The sequence below is a fragment of the Amia ocellicauda genome, chromosome 18, assembly GCF_036373705.1.
Source record: "Amia ocellicauda isolate fAmiCal2 chromosome 18, fAmiCal2.hap1, whole genome shotgun sequence".
NCBI classification, from domain to species: Eukaryota; Metazoa; Chordata; class Actinopteri; order Amiiformes; family Amiidae; genus Amia; species Amia ocellicauda.
This window is the reverse complement of record NC_089867.1, coordinates 10,531,977-10,556,797: the sequence shown is the minus strand read 5'-3', so window position 1 is coordinate 10,556,797 and position 24,821 is coordinate 10,531,977. Positions and strand designations below refer to the sequence as shown.

At 37.0% G+C, this 24,821-nt stretch overlaps 1 protein-coding gene across 1 annotated transcript in view; it reads right to left on the bottom strand.

Moving 5' to 3' along the window:
* The window catches only part of LOC136713884 (copine-4), an 88,250-nt gene that overhangs the window by 24,277 nt on the left and 39,152 nt on the right, over nucleotides 1–24,821 (bottom strand). The window contains exons 4-7 of the mRNA XM_066691117.1: nucleotides 22,962–23,033; nucleotides 20,929–21,003; nucleotides 18,642–18,725; nucleotides 16,988–17,077 (exon numbers count right to left, since the gene is read on the bottom strand). Coding sequence (XP_066547214.1) covers nucleotides 16,988–17,077; nucleotides 18,642–18,725; nucleotides 20,929–21,003; nucleotides 22,962–23,033 — 321 coding nt within the window. The remainder of the gene's footprint in view (nucleotides 1–16,987; nucleotides 17,078–18,641; nucleotides 18,726–20,928; nucleotides 21,004–22,961; nucleotides 23,034–24,821) is intronic.

The window sequence follows — 24,821 nt, the reverse complement described above, 5'->3', positions numbered from 1 at the left end:
AAATAATGTATATGTTTCAGTTTGCTACTAGGAACACATCTTTTGTCAACAAAAGAGTAACACAAAGTAGATTCCCAAAACTGTACATATAAAATACTGAATTCATAACATTTACAAACATAATAGTAATAATGCAAGGTGGTTTGCAAGCAGCACATTAAGTGTGACTTAATGTCCCGTGCATTTAAGCTTGATATGACATTTAAGCATTGAGAGTTGGTTAGCCCTGCCATCTTTCATTGATTAATGCTGTTCTGTAAAAACTTGACTCTAAGAAGAAACACTTTCAGAATCTACAGGGTTTTGTCCATTTCTGATTTACAGTCAGCATCAAATCCTAAAATGGAATATAATGGGAGGGTTTCCAGATCCAAACTACACACTTGTCGAATACACTATCATCCTTAGTGCCATGTGACAGTTATGAGCTGGCTGAATAAAACGTAACAAACGTAATAAAAATTGTAACATCCAGGTTGTAGTAATTAGTCAGTTTTTCAGAAATGTCATGGAAAGTTTTTACACATAGTTTGTTTACTGCAGTGTCTGTGTACCTCTTGTGCTCGGTATGTATTTATTAATTCTGCAACTTTAGTATGTGTTTGATGGACTCTCACTTCACAGCTTTCAAAACACTGAATCAGTACTACATTGCACATCTGTAAGCAATTTCTGGAGGTCCATTAACACTACAGTGTTATGTGCATTTCATTTTCCATGGAGCCTGCGTAAAAAGGGATGTATTTTGAATGATATTGAGCAGAAGAATAGCAAGTGCCTAATTGTGTTATGCATAGCTCAGGTAGCAACTTTATGGGTAAAGTACAGCCTTCTTCTTGGATTGCTTCTGCCAGGTGGTCTTAAGTCTTATGTTTAAAAAAAATTCAACTGTTGCAACCAGATTGTCTGCTGTTGGAATATTATTTGTCCAGATACTGCTGGCAAGGGCTATTATGTGGGCAAAACTAGTCAAATGTACTGAATTTGGCAGCAAACCTAGAATAATGTCATTGTATGCCTTGATCATGCAACTGGCATTATCAGAGACAAATCCAGTCATATACATTTCACATTGCCCTGTGCTACCAATGAGTAATTCACAGAGTGCAGATTAACTGTATCGGGTAATGTTAGTTTAAATTCTGAGGTATATGATAGTGCAAAATATATTCCTTTTGCATATGTCCATAACTACAGATACATTGTCAGACATCTTTACCAGTTTACAGTTTTCATCTTGTACAATCAGTACTTTGGGGTAGATACTCAGCTGATTTGCTGTAGGAATTGCTCCTGCATGTATTACATTTGTTAGAAAAAGCACGTAATTTGGGAATATTAGCACAAACAAATGCCTCTATTAAATCAGAAATAACATCAAGTCTGTGTTAATTACTTTATTCCCCCTTATGTTTTTGACTGGAAAATGCCGTCTCATAGCTGTCAAACTCAGCTTTGGTTTTCTGTGTTTTTATGATGATAAATTTCAGTCTATTGTTGACTTTTAAGAGTGTTCTAAAGTTAATTTGCAAGTTCTGCCAAATAAATTACACTCATTGGTGTACAGAACACCAAATGGATATTGTTGTGTGCGTAAGCTCAGTGAAATGTTTTTCAACTGCAATGTCTTTGACTCCATGTTTAGGTCTCTTGTGGTTTGTTTTAATGCATCCATTTATTAAATTACCATTTATACTCATCATAATTCTTTTTTTATTTTCTAATTAGTCAAAGCGTAATGTGTTGATTTCCTAACTGTGAATTCAATTACTATGACTGGAGTAGCTGCTGGAACATCTATGGCAAAGCAGTTGAATTAAAATTACAAAAAACTATTTGCATAAAACTCAGGGCCCTAGTCATAACATTTCAATACAAATGTCTAAAAGTGAATAAGTGAAGAATATCTTCTTATTTTCTACATGTTGTATGGTATTCAAATAAATACACAGAGTTCAATACATAGTCTAACTATTACATTCTGTTGATTTTTGGTTTCTTCAGCAAGTAAGAGATTATGCACAGTATTCAAAAGGAGAATCTGCTATCAGATTTTGTTGGTACTTTTGTCAGTACATACACTTCTATTGGACAAGGGGTGTTCAACAGATCAATCCTCTTTCTTAATTGTTCTAAAGTGTCGGTTTACTTACCCATTGGACCTGACAAATTGGGTAGGAGGCCACATTAATAAAACTGAGAAAAGGAATAAATGACCAGGAGAGACAGTATAACAGCCTTGGAGACTGAGCTCTCAAAAGGGCAGTGGGAATGACAAACCGTACCAGACATTGATTTTGTGTCAAAGATGGAAAAAAACATAATGTTTAACTGATGTCACTACTTAATCCCACGCTTAAGTAACGGTGTTGTTCTCTGCAGTTAAATGTTGATACATGTGCCATAGTGATAGCCCTGTGAAGCGCACAAGGGAATGAGCACAACTGAATAAAACAACTCCAGAGAACTGATCGAAAGAATAACTTAGCAGTCAACTCATTAAGGATGGATCAATTATGAAATATCCCATTATACGTCGGGACTAGTGCAGCTGTTCTACAAGGCAAACAAATCATGAAGGGAGGGTAAGAACTAACAAACCTGAAATCCAGTAATTTCCTGTCTCACAAATTGTCACAAAATCCTGATCACAGAACATGATGCTTGTCCATGATATTGAGCTAATGTATTTGTTTTTCTGACTACTGTTCTGAGCTTGTGCACTTTTTAGAGCAGCATTTAACTGCATTGTAACTTTACATTGTATTGTTATCTATAGCTGTGCTGATTAACTGAAACATTGCTCTCATTAAGATCAGAAGAGGACATTCTCGAGTAGGCCTTTCAGTATCTCTGCCCAAGGGATGAGAAAGTTAAGAGAAAAGACTGTGCTTACAAGGGATGTTGCTTCATTCGGAGGGAGAAAAAGATCGTCATTGGTAAATTGATTGGTTTAGAAGCATCCACAACATGTACTAGACTGACGATAATGTGGCCAAGGACAGATAAACTAAGCAGTCAACCCCGATAAAATCAAAATGTCAGTCTTGTCTTCCAAAGGCTTCATTAATGCCAAAGTGTGGCCAGGTTTATAAAAAAAACAATCACTTCTTTCTTATTTTTGTATCGATTCGGTGATCATTTGACACACGATCGTTTCACTGAATTCTTTATAAGGGAAATAACTACTCTCAGCACACACAATGAGTCCGGCATGCCTTAACAGTCCTGCTGCCCTGGACCTCACTGCATCCTTGACCCATCGATCATTTACAATGATTTTACTCGCTTTCAAATTGATTTGATTAAAGAAGCCTTACAAGTGGTGCATTGCTACTCTTTCAGAAGCTACATGTTTCTAATACTGAAGCATTTGAATGATAAAGGCAAACAGAAAGAAACAGCAGCATTATCTCTGGCATTTTGTACCTACTTTAGCTTGTAAACCTTAATTGTTACCATATTAATTAACAGTAAAATAATCAATCTTCTCATACTACACCACTGAGCATATCATTTTAGAAAAAATGTAAATACAGTACTTATAATTCCCAGCGGCAGATTTAGGTATAGGCGACATGAGCAGCCGCCCAGGGCAGCTACTTGCCGGGAGCGGCACAGGGCGCCCGCACAAAAAAATCGGAATGATGACATTTGTGCAACCGGTTTTCTATTGCTCATTTGCACTTCACGTCAATGATATCATGTCACCGTGTGGGACTGTGGGTCAATTAACCTTGTCGGAGTGGGCGCCCTAATTCTCATTTGTGAGCTAGGCAGGCTGGGAAGGTCTCCCACTCAGAAGTACGAGATGGGGGGGTGCGGGGGTAGGCTGACCTCAGGTCTCCCCACTGGAAGCCCGAGGGAGGGGGAGCAGGGGGATCTATCAAATAGTGCACCTCTAACTTTGTACAGTACTATTGCAATTAGTAAAGTCAGTCACACTACGAAATGCTACCAAATAAACCACAATTCAGTCATAATACTGTGAATATATAGTTTCACAGACATATTGTTGTGTTTTTTTCTGGTTTGTGCAAAATCGTTAAGAATAATATAAAACCAGTCTGCACACCTGCAAGGTGAACTGGTTTAGTCTTGACTCTTGGTTGACAGTGTTGGGGGATGGGTAATGGAGTGCCAAATCAACACAAATGGATAAGAAAAGGTCTAAGCCATCAGGTGCCCAGTTTAGGAAAAAGAGGAAAGAAGAAGAGGAGAAATGCGCAAAAGATAAAGGTGTGCAGATATGTCATCTCTTTATGAGTATAATATTACGCATGTAATGAAATAGGCTAGTATAACACTTATGTTTGTTAGCCTATGTTGCTATGTTGCTTACTATGCTATTACATATAGGGCGACAATATTCCGTTTTCTGTCCAACTAGCTTACATAACACTGGATATAAATTCACACAGTTTCATCATGATAATGTGTGTAGCCTGCAGAAAAACGATTACAGCCTAACTAGCACATTATTGATTTGGTTAACTTTCTTTGAGGTGACTAAATCAAGGTTTTCTGTGATTGTATTGACTAGGTCCATAAAAGACATATATATTATGCTGATATTTTGTATCTTTTGTGATATATTGAGTCTTTTGGGGTGTCTTATGCCTAGAATTAGCCAAGGAGGTTGTATGGTTCATTTGGTTCTCAGAATTTGTTTTACTATTCCAGTGACCGTAGCTGAAGCAGAAAGGAGCTTTTCAAAGCTGAAGCTCATAAAATCCTACCTGAGGTCCACCATGTCACAGGAATGCCTGTCATCAGTATTAACAATGCAGTTGCTGGGCAGATTTCTTATGTTGATGTAATTGATGTCTTTGCATCAAGGAAGGCAAGAGAGGTCAGGGTTTAGATGGCAGTTGTGCAATTTAGTTTGTGTGTTTCTTGTTTGAAGTGCAATAGTGTAATAATCAGGTTCTCTTCTTTCTAAGTGTGTTATTCTATTTGTGTATTTGTGTGCTATAGGATTTATGCAGTTTAGTTGTATTTGTGTGTTAGCAATAGGGTAATAGTGTAATAATTCAATTCTCTTTTTTATTTGTATGTATATATTACAATTTGTTTCTATCTGTGTTTGTTACTGCTTGATATTTATGAGTCTTATTTCCGTATATATTTTTATATTTATATAGTTTTAAATGTTATTATTATTTATTTGTGTTGTTCCAAATGTCTGAAAACAAATTACAGTTGGGGAGAATGGTGCTTTTTGTTGTTGGGGGGCGCAGAAGGGGGGGTTCGCCCAGGGAGCCATACAAGCCACTGACAATACCACTGAGTTGTTCTTAAAGTCTGGAGGGCAAAATACTTTTTTAAGATTTATCATTTCTATTCATTGCTTTATAAGATCTGAAAGAAGGTACAGTTGTCGAATTATTTAAGGTCATAAATCAAGGATGTTACCTCTGTCAGTCCAGTAGAAAAAATGATTAGTGTTACTTCACTCTTCTGTGGACATACAATTTGTCATACTTTAAAAAGGGTCTTCTAGGGAATGTCGTGGTCTCAAAACCTAATACAATTTTCTTCGCTTTGGGTAACCTATTCTCTTGCTGCAAATCATAAGCCATTTTATTAAATTTATTTCATTCAATTTTGGTATCATACAAAGGAGCGAGCGTAATTCACAATTAATTTACATGAATTACCACTGGAATTACACTTGTCACAAATGGAATATTGATGGACCAGTTTCTACACCTGTTAACTATATGCAGAAGCAACGTCGAATAGAGGAAATGCTCTTACCTCTACAGAAATGCAAATTTACAGCTGTTGCTTTAGGAAAGAAAGAACTGGGAGTGACATTTCTGTTTTTTAAATAATCAGGTAGTTGTAGGTAATGTAATTTTCAATGCAAGACACTTGCATAGTAGGCAAAGCTTCTGAAATCTACATTTTACATAAAGAAGGAATTTCTTGTATGCTGTATTGTGGCATAGTACCTATGGGAATTCCAGTCCACCCCTTATGATTTATTTTTGGTTATTACAGGACAAGTTTGAGTTACTGAAGGAATTCATGTTTAATCTCTAGGGGGGAAAAGCAATTATATTATAGTACATTGAGCGGTTAATACCACCCACACTTGAGGAGTAGGGTTGTGGAAAAGGGAAACGGCATTGCTCAAGGGAAAATTGCCATGTGATCATGGAAATAATGCAATGTAAATATTACCGCCAGTGTAAAACCAATTATTATTTTGCTTTTTCAGGATTACGACAATAAAAGACCCGTAATTAGAGCTTTATTTCAGTTGCTTTATTGCAAACGTGCAACATTTATAATAAAACATACCCTTAGCACTGTGCACAGAATATGGTCCCATTTTCTACCCTTACACACATAAGTATTTGGGGTTTTACTTAAGTACAACTAAGTACTATAATGAACATTTCCTTCAATTCAACTTTTTACAGACAGAAGTAAATCTATTTTTTATATTAAACTGATTACCAAAACTAAATACAATTTGTTTTCAAAACACGGTGCTGCATGGTCTTCTCTTCTGCATAACGTTTTTGTGCAGTAAATATAATAAAGCGCATGACTGTTCTTGTGTTGAACATGAGTGAAATCTATTCATTCTGAAAGGCTCTCTCTTATCAAGGCTAATGTCTGACTTGGGTCAAGCCCTTGAGCTATCACATATAAAAGGCTGGTGCTTAGTACATGACTTACTCTGGATAATTGTTTAGAGTGATTCAAAGCATTGCAGCTGTCAGGAAAGTGTAAATAATACAAAGCTGCACCTTGGGGAATTCTTTTGAAGGAACTGACAAAGTTAATTAATTAATTGCTGATCTCTCAGCCTTATCTGGTGTACGTTATATACACCGATCAGCCATAACATTATGACCACCTGCCTAATATTGTGTAGGTCCCACTTTTGCCACCAAAACAGCCCTGACCCATCAAGGCATGGACTCCACTAGACCTCTGAAGGTGTGCTGTGGTATCCGGCACCAAGAAGTTAGCAGCAGATCCTTTAAGTCCTGTAAGTTGCGAGGTGGGGCCTCCATGGATCGGACTTGTGTGTCCAGCACATCCCTCAGATGCTCAATTGGATTGAGATCTGGGGAATTTGGAGGCCAAGTCAACACCTTGAACTCGTGATTCATCAGACCAGGCCACCTTCTTCCATTGCTCCGTGGTCCAGTTCTGATGCTCACGTGCCCATTGTAGACACTTTCGGCAGTGGACAGGGGTCAGCATGGGCACCCTGACTGGTCTGTGGCTACGCAGCCCCATACGTAACAAACTGCAATGCACTGTGTGTTCTGACACCTTTCTATCAGAACCATCATTAACTTTTTCAGCAATTTGAGCTACAGTAGCTCGTCTGTTGGGTCGGACCACACGGGCCAGCCTTCGCTCCCCACGTGCATCAATGAGCCTTGGCCGCCCATGACCCTGTCGCCGGTTCCTTCCTTGGACCACTTTTGATAGGTACTGACCACTGCAGACCGGGAATACCCCACAAGAGCTGCAGTTTTGGAGATGCTCTGACCCAGTCGTCTAGCCATCACAATTTGGCCCTTGTCAAAGTCGCTCAGATCCTTACGCTTGCCCATTTTTCCTGCTTCTAACACATCAACTTTGAGGACAAAATGTTCACTTGCTGCCTAATATATCCCACCCACTGACAGGTGCCATGATAACAAGATTATCAGTGTTATTCACTTCACCTGTCAGTGGTCATAATATTATGGCTGATCGGTGTATATGCAAACCAATGACATGACAGTTCATTAGTATGTCTATCATATTATTCAAATACCTGGTTATAGGGGTTATTCCTGTTTTGATTCTTGAGATGACACATATACCAGCTATAATGGCAACTATAAAGAGTTCTTCTAAAATTGAATGTATACATTCATATTTGCACATTCTACTTTTTAATCTATTTCTATTTGATATGCCAATTTACAGAAAATGATTATTCATTTATGGCATTTTCATATCCCGGTTGGTTTTCTGGCATAGTGTTGTTGTTTGTTTATTTTTCCCAGAACAACCATCTCATGCTCGATCATATAACTGTAAGAAGTCATTCATTTATAGCTGCAGATCAGGAAAAAAAATGCAGTTCTCCATTGGGGCTTTGCGGATTTGATACAGTGAAAACAATCAACAACAACAACAACAACAAAAAACAGGAAATTCATTATGCTTTTTTTAATTGTGCTTTTAGAAGTAATTACTTTGGGGAAATGGTTTATATCAGAGCTGGGTTTATTCTTTGTTTATACTTCCCTAAACTATTTAGAAAATAATAAGAAATAAAATTCGTCTTCGAAAAGTGAAAAACCTTCTAATTCTTGCTAATTATGAATCAACATTCAACACACCTGCCTAACTCTGGATTTGCATTTAAAGTAGGCTCTCTCTTACAGGTGTGTTTGAGAAGTGACATACATTTCAAAGGGGGCTTTTCTCTCAAACTGTATTGTGCTGTTGGCACAGCTTCCATTAGCAAATATATACACTTCTATGATGTGGGTATGAATACAGTGACAGAGTAGATATTTGCAGCACTGCTGTTTCTCGGATATAGGTAACCTGAGAGTAATTAGTTGGAACAACAAAATTTAATAAAATACTATCTGGGTATTTGAAATATAAACCAACGGAATAACATTAGGTGTGATTAAACACATTAATAATTAAACTGTACAGCTGCTGAGAACAAGACATTGCCATAATCTTGAATCTCTGTTCACCAGGCATGTATCTACTATCTATCACTTATGTATCAATCCATCTACTCTAGATAATTATTCTCTTTAATTTTATTGTTAAAGGTTTTTAGATAAAAATATAAACACTGTCCAGTAACATCAGCCATAAAGTAAAATTATTTGAGTTACACCATTTTTTTAAATCATTTTTAACACAGAAGCAAGATAGAATGTCAGCAATAAAATATGAAACAAGGTGAAATATTTTCCTTTATTAGTCAGGCTTTAATATAATGTATTAAAGTAGTCTCTCTGTGATGATGGAACCAGTCAAAGTTAGTCAGAAACAAAGGCTGTTTAAAGTCATTTTCAAGTGAAGCAGAAAGACCAACGTCATGATCTCTTCAAGGGATGTGATAAAAACCTTGTTTATGAACTTCCTTTTCTATCAAAAGCTTCCTAATGCCCAGCTGTACAGCTATGTTGAGAGCTGGTTTCCAGTTGTAATTATTTTTTGTCAGCCAAAGTTATATAAACAGCCTTTATGCTGTGTGCCCTGAGTCCCATTGTATTAGCCTTCTGGGCTCTGTGTGACATATAAACTGAATGAGAATAAAAGCACTAATGGATGTGTCAGAATCTATTACATACACCTTGTCATTTCTCTTGGAGCAGATGCACACCTTGGGACCCTAATTATTAATTAATGTAAACGTATAAAAGGCGATGAAAAGCTGCACTTAAAAACAGAATTATAATTCACGCTTTAATTTAACCACAAGGTATACCTAGTTGTATCCTATTTACTAAACCTCACCACTTGACAGAGTTAGGGTTGTTAAAAGAAGATTTGTAAAGGAAGAGTGGTAAAATAATGTCACATGGCTTCATACAATACTATTGAATGTTAATCTCATTTTGCAAAAGAAAATAAAAGCTGCACACTCCTTTAACACTTCAAGATTTAAATCTCATTATACATCCTTTATTAAATGATCTGTGTTATGAAAGAACTAAGTGTCTTTTTCCAGAGTCTTCTATAACACACAACCTCTGAAGTAACTGCTGAAGAGAAAATATGAAAGTAAACTTGAAAATGTATGTATTATACACAAAACATGACTACAGTAATTGATGAATTACAATGTCTTAGAAATAAACATCTGGATCTGTATGCATTAATAACAAATAATAATCAGTGGAGATAAAAAAATAATAACAAAATCCCTTATAAAATGAACCTTTGCAAGGAAGCACTTTCTCCCTTTGCATTTTCCCTCTTTTTGGGGTGCACTCCACCACGGAGGGCTAACAGTTCACCGACCCCAAGGACTGACGAGTCATCTCCACCCAAGGGCCGGCAAGGGTTAAAGGAATTTTAGATCTTCTTGCTCCTGTAACAGTTATACTGCCTTTAGGGGAGTAAACTATTAGGCCTAGGCCTTACACCATTGACCCTCAGAGATGTATTTTCTTCTATAACAATCTGCCATCCATAGGAGTTTTTATTTTTCTCTCCTCCCCATGCCTAATGGTTTATTTCATTTTATAAATTGTAAATGGTTTATTTGTTTATGTTGTTGTATGTTTATCAATCTGCAATGCGCTCTGTGTCTACTATACAAATCAAAATTGATTGATTGAGTTAGTTATACGCTGGAGTGATATTTGTGCGCTTTGCCACCTGATGTACTTCCAAATATCCTAATGGTGTGCACAAGAGAAGAATTCCCTCTGGCATACCAATCCAAATGCAGGAATTGATTGCATTGAGGTATATAATGTAGGTATGCTGAAACTACAAAGATTAAGGGAAGACGAGGCATTTCTGTGGACTGCAGAGGGAAAGAAATCGATATGAGGTTGATTCTCCCCTCAAGTCCCAACAGCCTTCCTGCATACATGACTGGGTTACACAAACCAAGCTAAGAACCCCTGAGAAAATACCTATTCCTCAGGCTCAAACAGCTCAGCTACAATGACTGACTGAGTTGATCAGATGAAAAGGGAGATAATCTGGCTAGATCGAGGGAACAGGCCACAGTCGTGTAGCCTCCTTGATCACAAGAGGGGTGGGAGCACTGAGGTGAATCTTACCTGGGCTTTCTAAAGTGGCGTGACCAGAGCAGGGGGACACAACAACACAAGGTAACAACCTTCCACCTTTTAAGACGAAGGAAAAGTAACAGGACTCTAAACCGAAATTGTACAGAAGAATCTATAATCACCTACATGACGTAGAACTTGAAAAGTATACATTTTAAGTCCTGTGGTAAGGGCAGTCATTTACAATTTGTGTTTGTTTAATTAGAATTCACGTTTCACAAGTGCGTTGCAAGAACAGGTGTATTGCACAATCTGATGCTATGCATGTCAAAATATATTTAAATAAATCAAACGACAATATTTGATCTATTGCTTTGTTTTCTGCATTTAAATAATAAAGTCCAGGGAACTACAAGTTATTCCTGCCTTGGGCTACAGGGTTAAAATGACATCTTGTACGAAAGCAATGTAACTGTAACTTCCTCTGTCCACAGGGAAGGTGAAAATGTGATTGAAGTTCATAATATCGGGGATTGCAGACACTCTGGATGAGCCACTTATGTTTTCAGACACATCCCACGCATCTTCAGTCAAATAGCCCTTACAGAGTGCATCACCATGGCAGAGAAATTTAAATTCTGTCATCTTGTAGCATACATTATTCCAGCGCCCTGCAGATAATTATTGGATCCTCTCATCTTTGGCTCGTAATTAGAACAAAAGTCGTATTTTGGAATCTGTGGAGCATTCCTAATCATTTGCATCATTTATCTCCCAGGTGGATTCTTACAACATACCTTAATCTTATTTGCCTTATGACACCTTCGCTGGGCCTGGGATATGGAATATTTTATGCTCTCCCTGCTGTTTCTGTGTGAGCATGACATTTATCATGCATGCAATGGAGCCGAGGTGGCGGTGATAGAGTCAGAGCCACCCCATTAGTTGCTGGGCTTTTATTTCCTCTTCATTACCAGCGTAGGGGTTGGTTTTGCGGTTACTGCCCCCCTGGTGAAGCAAAACTCTAGATGGATGATCAAAAGTACAATAATAAAAGAATATTAACTAAATTCATTAAGTTGCAGAATCCCCAAATGGAGGCAATAAAGTATAGCATGAAAAAACATGATCAGAGTTATGGATGATATTGTATGGTAAATAATTATTGATTACTGATACATCTTCAATTTGCTATAAAATACAATTGTCATCATTTTGGCTCTGTACGCCACCACAATGAATTTGAAAGGAAACAATATTTGGTTGCAAATCTTTTGAAATCAATGACTGCCTGAAGTCTGGAACCCATAGACATCACCAGATGCTGGGTTTATTCCCTGGTGATGTTGCAGCTGTCTTTAGTTCCTGCTTGTTCTTGGGGGCATTTTGCCTTCAGTTGTGCCTTCAGCAAGTGAAATACATGATCAATTGGATTCAGGTCAGGTAATTGACTTGCCATTGCAGAACATTCCACTTCTTCACCTTAAAAAGTCATGGGTTGCTTTCACAGTATACTTCGGGTCACTGAGTAGTGCCAATGCGTTTTGAAGCATGTGGCTGAATCTGAGCAGATGATATAGCCCTGAACACTTCAGAATTCATCCTGCTGTTTTTGTCAGCAGTCACATCATCAATAAATACAAGGGAACCAGTTCCCTTGGCAGCCATACATGCCCATGCCATAACATGCTTCACAGATGAGGTGGTATGCTTCGGATCATGAGCAGCTCCTTCCCTTCTCCATACTCTTCTCTTCCCATCATTCTGGTACAAGTTGATCTTTGTCTCATCTGTCCATAGGATGTTGTTCCAGAACTGTACAGGGTTTGTTAAACTCTAAACAGATCTTCCTATTTTGGTGCTTATCAATGGTTTACGTCTTGTGGTAAACCTTCTGTATTTACTCTGGTGAAGTCTTCTCTTGATTGTTGACTTTGACACAGACACGCCTACCTCCTGGAGGGTGTTCTTCATCTGGCCAACTGATGTGACAGAATTCTTCTGTCATCCACCACAGTTGTTTTCCGTGGTCTTCCAGGCCTTTTGGTGTTCCTGAGCTCACCAGTGCATTCTTTCTTTTTATGAATGTACCAAATAGTTGATTTGGCCACACCTAATGTTTTTGCTCTCTCTCTGATTGGTTTGTTTTGATTTCTAAGGCAAAACGCCTCAGGCCTGGTAGAGCATCACCAGGGAAGAAACCCAAATTGGTGTAATTCCTACACTGTTCACCCAATTTGGATGTAACTACCCTCAGATTAAAGATGAAAGTCTACACTTAAAGCACCTATTGATTGTTTCCTTTCACATCAATTGTGGTAGCATACAGAGCCAAAATGATGACAATTGTGTCACTGTCCAAATATTTATGGACCTAACTGTATGTACATATGCACACACAAACATGTGAGAGAAACGTCATGCAGGAATCGCCCCGCCCAAAATATTTATTTTATTTTATTTTTTATTTTTAAATAATGCACCCTGGCCATATACAGTTGTTAAATTTATGTCAAAATGTGCCACAATATCAAAGATATGTTGGAACAAAAAAGAAGGCTATCAGCAAACACTATTAAAACCCCTCCAGATTTGCTTTCTCTTGACTAAAGCAAGTACATGTCTTCATTCAACTACTGTAGTGACAGTCGGTTGGATTGGTGCCAGTGGATTTCAACACTCACTGAAGAACAGAGGCTGCAGATAAAGGAGAGAGAAAGAACTGCCAGCAGCCTCGGGGAGAATAGCCCCAGCTCTAACAAAAACATAGATCCCCAAAGGTTTTAATGACGAAAACTGATAACAAAAAAAGCTGTGTTTCTTTGCATGCTGCTGTGTTTTCCTTTATATATTTTAAGCAACCTTTAGAAGAACTCCACGGGAGACCTCCAACATTTGCCCATGATTATAGACAGCCATGTTTATAAAAAGCAAATCTCAAAATAAACAGGGCAATTTGAAATGAATGAAGCCACTACAAAGGGGAATAACACTGTGAAGAGACTTCGACTGAAGTCACTTCTCATTAGATATGAAGTCCTGGTTTTCGTTTAATTGTTTTCTCCACAAAGCACTAAAATAATAAAATCCAGCAAAGCCTTGAAGTTTCTCACATATCGAATGTGTTATTCCGATTCGAAGTTACAGATATTCATATCAATTTTTTCCAAGGTTTAATTGGGAGAACAACTGCTTTGTTTTTCATCATACATTGGGGATGTGTGCTTATAGATACAGAACTGGATTCAACAGAGCTTCTTCCTTTAATATTTGTACTGCATATAAATATATAAAGTTCATTAACGTTGAATGACCAAGTTACCTCAAATACCACTCCCAATAGCATATTGCAATACTTGTCCGAAAAATAACGACATCTTTCTGAAGACGGGGAGTTGGGAGCAGAACTGATACACTGCTAATGGTATCGCGAAACACATCAACTCGCTTGGGAATTGCTTTGTTGTACAGCTGTTATGTGCCAGGGAAGAAAAGCAATGTTTCCAAATCTGACATGCATGCTGCACACTTTGACAGGGCCCCTGCTCTGGGAAAAGGAGGGGAAAAAACAAATTGGAAAGATTTCTTTTAACTTGGAGCAAGCCGGTATAGCGTGAGGGGTCACACACTGCTTGGATTCAAACTACAATCACAGACACAGTTCAAGCACCCAATTTGCACAGACCCAGGCTCTAAAAAGCCCAAGGGAGTGATGTCCTCATAACAGACTCATATTACATGGATACTTCTAATGAAAATGGTACAACTGCTCTTATCATAAAGATTTACACAAATTATGAAAGCTTTAAAGATTTAAATGAAGAAATGTATGGATATTTATAGTTGGATATATATTATGTAGTAATTTGTAGTCTTTTTATGTGGTACAATTACAAGTAGCCTCAAACAGAGAGTCATAAACATGTACTTTGAGCATGTATTAGCTGAATGATGTGTATCTAACTCTAAATTTGAATTGATTGAATTCCAGCGATGATAACAGCAACAGTTGCTCATCAAGACTTCAAAAGGCAAATGGTCCTTAAATGGCATTGCTTCATGATATAAAGGCCTAAAGGCGTTACGTTAATTTGCCTGAGAAGATTATTACAGTTATTTTTAAAATTAATTTTAAGTGATTCAAAGCTCTTATTTTGTATTAAAGTATATTTAAAAATGAATTAATACATGTAATAAGTTAAAGAGGTGAGTGAGTGTCAAACCCGTTTAAAATAATGTTTCAATACCTGCGCCAGCAAACCAATACAAATTAGTGTAAATTAGTAAATCAAGTAAATTAGTGATTTCTTTCCTGAACGGGACCACATATACAATCTGTATATCAGTTTGCATGGAGTGACAGTTTATTTGAAGATCATACATGACCAATAATGCACTTTATACCATGTGGCTGTATATACTGTTATACGGTCTTGGGCTATATAACAGTTTGTATGGTATGACTGTATTGAAATCCCTAAGTGTGATTTTGTTTATATGGTCAAGCCTGTTATTTTTAGGGGAATTTGACTGGCAACTCTGCTGTCACTCATTTGACCATTCAATGTAAAAATATTTTTGTTATATACATATTCATCAATTAATCAATGATAAATAACTTTTTTAAAGTTTAGACAGGAGGTGTGTAAACTGAAACAGATTTCTGGGCAGTGGCAGTGCAAAGTTTACACACCCCAGGCTTAAAACCTTGCCAAGAAATAATAATCTACTTTGCCCACGAACTGAAAAAGTCAAAAAATATTTTATTCAGCTGTTCAGTGTCTGAGCTGAACACTTTGATTTTATTTTCCAATTGTCTTCCCTGATTTTATGCTTGTCAAAGCAGGATTTCATTGCGATATACTTTTGATCCTGGATAATTACATTGTTTCTGCAATTGTGCCAACCTTCAGGGAGAGGTGTCAAATCAAATTAGATATCCTGAGATATTGTTGCCATTATGTAACATTGAACAATATCACTGTGCCATGCATATATCCTCTCAGATCAAGATTAAGTAGTGAACAATATGAGCAAGTACTTCTGTTTCATAATACCCATGATGTGTGCATTACAAAAATGACAAGAATAAAAGCTTATTATTGTTATCAAGTATGACTTTGAAAGTTTATTGTAAACGACCGCAACTCCAGCAGAAAAAAATCACGAATTGAAATTAAACATTTACATATCTTGGTTACCGAGTATCTATTTCAAACGCAGTAAATATTTTGTAATTATGTTTAAGATCTGATAACAATTTACACTGAATGCCTCTTCCCAGACTTCTGACCACAGTCAATCGAATCAATACATTCAAAACTTGCTAGAGTACAGATACAAACTACTTTTTCTTCTTGTGGGAATATTGCTCTGTCAATTGCTACAATGAGTAACTTCAGAATAGACCTGTGCCAACAGTAAAATGATGCTATCAGTGCTTCGTCAATCTGTAATTCAGATTCTTGATGGTACAGTCACACACCATATGGTTTGGGTTCCTACTTGTCTGGGTGGGAGCAGATGTTTAGATGGAGGCTCGGGGGTGGAGAGCTATGAGTGACATACACCGTTGGCGATTGACAAACAGTTCAATTTTCGAACACATTCCACTTTTGGAACACCTTCGCCTGATGTTGCTTCCAGTCTCGTGAGATATTTAAGACAGCAATGCTTACTTCAGTAGCTTTAAACAAGGAAGAAAAGTTGCTTCCAGTCTTACTGTTGAACTCAAATTGTCAAAATAGATGTATTAAAAGGAAATGGGAATATAAGACCTATTTCTATTCATTTCAGTATGCAACTTGTTGAGTCCCAGTGGAGCAGTAACTCCTTGTACCATAAATCTTTGCAACAACTGATTTAGAGTTTAAAACAAGCCTGGGCTCACAGTATACACCAGGGCCAAACCACATGTGATAGAGGGTGATCCTGAAAAGAATAACATCTACTCTGTGTGATAAAACACAGCGATGGCAATCAAGAGTTGCTTTGCTGAAGACTGAAGTTTTGTGGTTCAATTACAGACTGTCCGTTCAGAAGAATGGGGTAGGTCTTAAAACAAATATTTCATTGGTGGTGATTGATAAGGGAAATAAAATGAATTATCCATGACAGAGGACAAATGAGGACAATTACGATTTCATTAAGTGATAGAGGTTCTGATTGAGTTAGAAATTGGAAAAGTTACTTAGCAGCACAAAATGTACACCTTTATCTCACCCAACAACATTGAGAGTGCTTACCTTAAGTTTACGTTCGTGATCTCCACTGCACAACGAATTGAGTGAGACTTTGAAGGTTTTCCAAACTGGATTAAGGTTGTTCATAACAGTCTGCCAAGAAAAAGGAAAGTGGCGATGATAACATGCCTGAGAAATTGTCTCTCTGAGTTAACAAAGATCTTTTCAACACGCATACTCCTGACAAATTCGTCGCCATCATCCAATTTTTCTTTGGATAGCATAAAAGAATCCTGGCATGCTACACAAAGTGAAACTTACACAGATAATTACGATCAAATCAGATAAATCTGTTTGTAACTGCTTCCCACAAACTTAACACAATACATTATAAAGGCAAACAGCACATTACACAAAGTAAAACACAATTCAATGGGAAACAGCACGACATTTCAGCTAAAACATTGCAGAGACTAAAATAAAACACAATAAACAGTACAGTACAGTTAGGAAAATCCCCCCACACAAAAAGCCTTTTAAAACAGACGTGTTTGCAAGGTGGATCTCAAAATAGAGAAGGAACTGATGCAGAATTTCATTCTATGGATATAAAGTTGGAAGAGCTACTCTTTACACCAAGGAAAATTAATAGGATCCTCAAATCAAATTGCATTTATGCATAAACCTGTCTAACGCAGGCCTAATTCTCCTATCATTTTCTATCATTGCGTATTTAAATAATTAATGTCTCTGGTCTGAAATGGTTTACTAAAAAGCAAGGCTCCTGTAAAATGAATAATAACAGGCATTACATGGGTCAGTGAACCTGCCACAAGCTCGTCGTGATGCTTAATAACCCTAAATGATCAAAGCTGCCTACTTAACACAACTCTCAGCCGCTTCCACCCAGACCACTTCACACCTCTCTGGGTGCTGATTAATTTCTACCATGAGGGGCGAAGACCCTCAAAGATTATGGCTGCAGCCCACGGCTCTGCTAGCGATCAATAGTACTTTTAATTTTAATCACCATTTCACTTGCTTTTGCGATAACAAAGTAAGGGAAACCAAAGGAGATTTACTTTGGGGTTGCTGAACTGGTCACATTGCAGTTATTTGGAAGAAAACTCCACGACCTAGTTTAAATCAAACTTTAAAATGAAAAGTGTTAGAAAAACATAAATAATGCAAGATTTAATTTGAATAATTAGGATTAATGAACTGATTATTCAGGAGTTATAGTCACTGCAGGAGTTGTGTTTTCTTTGGTGTTAAGTTTAGTTTTCAAATGAATTTCACACAACGCTCAGAATGCCAGATAAACTAATTTATAAAAGTTCAGGTTGATACAAATAACTTTTCAGGAAGAAAGCATGTCTTATCAATGTCATTAAAGACAAGCACATCTCTGAAGCTGAAGAAATGTGCAAAGCAGAACCTGAAGTTTAGAGGAGCATGCTGTTTGTGAACACCATGCAAGACTGTAGCATGCTGGGGATGGTACCTACAATTATACATTAAACATTACAAATGTTTGGTTCAAATCCAAAGAAACAATCTATCTGTCTGTGCACACACATATGCGCACATACATACACACACATGTAGAAGGACAGAAAACTTGGTAATATAAAGTAGAAAGGTTATTTTCTTGACAAAAACACTAGTAATATAATATCATATAATAATATTATAATAGTACAAAATACTATCTTACCTCAGTTCTGTGAACAAGCTGCTGGGTGGCATCATCATTTATTCTGAATATTTCCAAAAATGGATCTGATTTGCTGAAAAAGTCCTAAAGAAAGGAGAGGAAATATGTATTGTTTTTTAAACCTTGTTTTCTGCTTTTATTGTGTATTGCCCTGTATTTTAAATTAAGTGGAAATATCTTGGGGAGGCCTTCATCCAGCAGTGGATCAATAAAGGCTGATTATGATGAAGATGATGATATATACTATTGAAATTGAAGTGTACTAACAGTTTTGCCGGTTCTATTAATTTTGCTCAAGTATTCCTTTCCATCCAACTTTTGATATGAAATATACAGGATGTCTGATCAATGTAATTTATTTTTCTGACCACACAACAAGTTGGCGTCACTTTTGCTCCATTGAATTATTCATTTTATGGGTGTTGGATGCAATGTGAAGGAAGCTTAACTTTCTAATCAATTCCCAACAAAGCCATGCCTTGCTGCTTTAGCTTAATATCTCACAATTTCATCTGTAATCTATAATGATTTATAGGATGTGATATTACCCTGACCTCACAATGCTGTACATGCTATCACATCATTTAAGCACCGCTTGACCTGATGACTTAAAAATTGTTATCCACATACAAAACCCATTACCAAGATGGTTATCACCAAGGTCAGTGTGTGTGAGAGAGAGAAATATATATACTCTTATATGAATAAATACAGCACATCTCACTCCAGTCTTGATTACATTTTCAGTGGTAAATTTAAGAAAAACAGCCTGGTTTAAATAAAATCCAGTCTCTCTGAAAGCTTTAGTGGACACAATGTCTTTGACAACAACAAAACTCTTTCCATAGCCTCTTAAAACACAACATCCAAGGACAACTGTATGGTCTGTGAGAGGGTTACACAAGGAAATAAAATATATCGGTCTCGGGAGCCCTGTCAACATTATTTAAAATAAATCTCTACCACAACTGTTGGAGGAGGAACAAGGTGAAATCTTAAAGATCAATTTGCTTCTACTAAAGCTCTGCTATTTGGTTATCAAGTTCAACTCCCAGAAACCTGTCCCTATAGAGAAATGCAGCTTGAGGTGCCCTTGGCTGACATTTTGGATAGTTTTTTGTGAGAGACACTAAACCCCAGTTCTGATATTTAAACAGCTTCAACGCAGCCTGGTGAGACTTGACCCAGGTGCTTCTGCAGACTTGGTCTCAGGATGGTGTTGATGTTAGTGCTGCCTTTGTTTAATTTAAAAAGCATCTCACTGCAACCTTCTGTCAAGCAGAAATTACTACAGGTAAGGTCAACTTGGGTGACTCCTCCTCAAATGCTTTGTACAATATCCAAACAAAATCAACCCTTTTAATTTTTAGTGTAGTACTTTTTTAAAGCAATTAAGCAAAAATAAATAAATAGAAAACAAGAAGATAGCCCCATCTCCTGTTTTAGGACTGCCCGGCCTTATTAAGATGATTGTCATGTGAAAAATATTCAGTTCAAGCAATATCAGGAGCTAGAAGCTTCAACATCCCAAGATTTGTTGGTAGTGGCCTGCACACAACCCATAAGACACTCAAGAGAAAATGGCTTATTTAGTTTCCTGTGGTAATGTTCCACCTTAACAACCACACTCAATTTTAAACGAGTGATAAAGAGACTTGAATCCTCTTGACAAAATAACTCAATATATTTCTACCAGTCTTTAAGATGTGTCTGCAACTCTAGCACACCTGAAGGATGGATCAAAGAGTAGCTACATATAAAGTAATCAAAAAACATGCAAGACTGAGCTTGCTGCATTCAATCTATCATCAAAGAATTAGCTACACCCGGCTAATCATTACACTATATTTAGAAATGGTGGTCACTGTGAACAAAATGCTTAATTGACTGAGTGAATAACTGTTTGATTGACTGATGGGCGTGTTTATTGGAATATCCAAAACATGACGTAACAGCAACCAAAGCTGGGGTTTCAAAAGGAGAATTCAGGCAGAGGCTGCTGAGATGGGGAAAGTGCCAAATCAATTGTGAGATGTCTCCTTTGAAGCACTGACGAACAGCCAGGGATATCTGAATCATATATTTAATTACAAAAAGTTCTCTCATCCAGAAACCATGTTCTTATTAAACTGAAGCTAAAGGAAGTGGGGTTCCCAAACCACTAGTGTATATTAAATGTGAATATTAGGTTATGAAATGCAACTTTTCATTACTTAATTATATTTGCTGGACTTTTAATTCGATTTTTTTATATTTAGGGTTATTAGAATACAGCACAATCTCTTACCTTGTCATCCAATTTCCTTGCGCTAAATGAGAGTTCAACGTAGTCATCATTCCCAGATAGTTCTTCTGCGATGACCTAAAATAAGAGCAAAAGGGCTCAACTCTTCAGTCCTATGTTTTCTCTCTCTCCCTCTCCACTGTAGAGGGCCCCTGCGAGGTGTTGCACGGCAGTTTCTGCGATGGCATTCACAGTGTACTGTAACACAACTCAAAGATTGCTTTCTGCCGGGTTTGGAATTAAAGAAAACACACACATTGAAGCTGGGGCTGATGTTAGCATGCTGTTTCATCATCAAACAGCATGCCTTGCTCACCTCACATCGCACTAATGCTCACTTGAAATGTCTGACACTGTCAAGCTACAGCTGTCAAATTCCGATAATTGGAAACGTACTGCCCCCCCAATGTGTATGATATATAAATATATATACTTTGCTGCAGAAAAAAAGACAGCAATTGAAATGAGATGGTTTCTGTAATTGTAAATTATAACAGGTCATTTGAATTGTAGCCATTTATCGTGGAGCGTATTAATAAAAGTAATCCACGGTGTGTCTGAACGCTGAGCTGACACTGTGTGAAGAGGAATGGTAAATTCCATTAATGCTGATTGATCGGCCGGAGCAATGCTTCACCGGCAACACGCAGCCCTCAGATCTGACAGCCATGGCGCATAAACAAGACTGTCAGATGTTTCCAAAGAGTCTGGGGGAGCTGGTTGTTCCTGTTGAGTCTCATTTCACTGTTGTCATTGTATTTTATGAACTATCAAGTATTATTCCACTACATGGCAATCAAATCAAAACAATTTTGGAAGGTCATTTACCCATTTATTGTCATTCAGTCTCGCTGGATAAATGACGATTTACACAAAGGTTCCAGATTTAGTTTAATTACACTAAAACACATGTTTTCCAATTTAGGAATCTGTACATAAGGTCTACAAACCGTTGACAAAAATCTCTTGAGATATTACCACATATTTGTTTGTTGTGACTGTTTTGAGGTTTTCTGTAAGAAGTTTGAGAAAGGTTAATAGTATTCTTTTCTTAGGCCTAAAAACCCACAAATCTACAGCCCCAGAAAGATGAAGTGGCATTGATAACTAGCGTTTTTTTTTTTTTATCTTGATTTTCTGAATTCTCCCTTCCCCTAATTAATTTTCAAGCAAGAGCTTCCCCGTTCTGCAGTAGAAATGTGTAGTGCTACAGCCTTTAACAGAGGCATGTGGCGATACTCCAGTATTTGTTTGGCACAGTTTTAATCCCTTTTTGGATCCATAACTGTGATGACAGGTGCTGTATAACTGAAAGCTCGTTATCAGCAGTGGCTCATAAAGCACACACAAGGAGGATACATAGGGATTTCTGAATATAAGCCATTTAAACTAGCAGGTATCACCTCATCTTAAATTGTTCTAAGATGTTTGTGTTTTATGATATAATATTTTTTTAGGCTCTTTACTGTTCTAACTATAAAATATACAACTTCACTTCCATACTTTTTTATTTTTACAATATGTGAATTATAGTTCATATAAAATAAAAAATACTTTGGAGAGCAGAATGTAAAATAACTAGTTTTTCTTTATATAGAAATTATAATCCTTAGAACTGCACATAATTATGCAAATATCCAGGCCTGCCATTTACATTCCTGATTGCATAAAATGTGGGTTTATCAGTGGCATGCATTCATTAACACAACATTACCCAGTTTATTTCCCAACTGGTATTAAATAGTCCTGTATTAATCTTGTGAAGTTTAAATAGAACAGGTGGGTGAGTTTTCTGGGGACCAGGTAAGATAATTCAGTGCAACGACCAATTCAGTCTGTGAAGAAATCAGTTACTCATAAACAAGGGTTATGCTCCTTCCATTTTGGATATCTATAGCAATTCAATTTAGTTTTAATATTACTGAGGATAATAATAATAAAAATAATAATAATAAACATGAAAAAGGTTTAAGCACTCAATGGGTTTTGTCTAAGATATATTTCAGTGGGAGAGCTGCCTGGATGGGTGGCCTTACCGTTATTGAAGATTTGCCCGCTGTGTTTCCCTGTTTCAGTAACGATTTGGAAAGTTTTCTCTGGGACACAATCTGGTCAGAAAGAGATAAGACAAGGCAACAGCTATCAGGATGCACATGTACTGGTCATGCATCTATGATATTCCTGAGGGAGGGATCACTGCATAAGAGGTTCTGAAATGCAAAATGATATCATTGAAGATGCAGAATTGCAATGGTATCAAAGTACCTAAAAGGCTCCTCGTGTTATTTCATTGTCAATGTTGCGGAGGTCAGTGTTTGGAAAAAGTACAGTAAAATCGGCCAACTGCTCGGAATCGATAGGAAAACTGCATAAACAGAGGATAACATCTATCAATATGTTTACCCATTTAAAAAATAAAATATAAGTAGGTTGTATGGAGGCAGAGGGGTAATTATAAGAACTTTCTAAGACCAAGAGTTACTGCTTTTCTTCTTCAGGTACAGCATTACGTATGGTAGTTGTATATACACATATCTGACACTGGGCTGGTGAGAGCAAATAGTGAAGGTTTCAGTGGAAGCAGGGTTTACAGCTATGTGAGAGAAATTACATTTGTTAATGTGTAGTGACTTTGAACATCTTATCCAATGGCACACTAAATTCTGTTGCTTGGGATTTCAGTTCCAGAAAAAAAATTGCTTTCCCATACTGTACTGACCAGGCCCAGCCCCGCCTAGTTTCTTAGATCTGACAAGTACTGTGTGCTTTCCCAAGTCAGTTGCAAATATATATGTATATGCAAAAATACAGAACTGTAATAAATTACGGTTATAATATATAATAGAAAATAACTGATTTCTGATAACCTAGCTTGAAATAAATAAAAATTGAAATGGATCTTGGCAGCAGTATTAGTGTCCTTTTTCTACAATTAAGAGTGAATCTTCTGTTCCAAAATACTGGTATTTCACACCATTTTGAATAGGCTCCCGGAGACTGGTTCAATATTCAGAAGAGAATTGAGGGACTGAAAGCCATCTGGTATGAGCACCAGCTATAGCTTCACCACCACATGCAGTACACTACAATGATCTAGCCGAGGAATTATCAAAGCAAACATATTTCTCAGTTCAACACCAAGCGGGATTGAAAACAACAAAAACAATTGGCTTGAAAGGAAGTGAGTTGAATGATAAATAAGGAGACATGATTTAAAAAAAAGAATGTGCATAAAGAGCTATGAAAACATAGCAAAGACGTCAAAGAGAAAAAAAAACATAAGAGACAGAGGTTTATGCAGGTGGCTTTAAACAACTTTTCTTTTCTTTTTAAAGAAACTTCAAAGGCAAAAGTACATTTGCAAAGATTAAACATTGGAAATGTGTTGTATTTAATAAGAATCTGCAATTATAGTGTTTATAGTCCCATAGTGTAGCCACCTGGAATTAAACACTCTCGCAGTAACAGCAAAATCTGGCTCAGGGTATAATTAAAAAGCTCGATTCTATTGACTGAAGAATTGCTGTAGGCTCAGAAGACACAAAATAGTCCACTACACAATTAGATATTTGGAGGGAAACAAATCTGCAATATTTGTAAATGAAAAAACATTGAACAGAATATGAAAAAGTAAGCAAATGATGCAGGATAAAATAAAAGAAAGCAACCTAACTGAGATGCAGGTAATGCTTTTGTTGTTGGTGGTTTTTATAGATGGATAGCAACCATGTGTTGGGTAAGGTGAAAATCACAAACATTTTGCTTTCTTCTGTATTGTAAAATATTGATTTCCTCATGATTAAGCAGTATTTGACAGTAAACTCTAATGATTAAACATGGATACATTCTCCTTCACGCAAACAAGCTTTAAGTGAACAGAAAAAAAAGAATAGAAA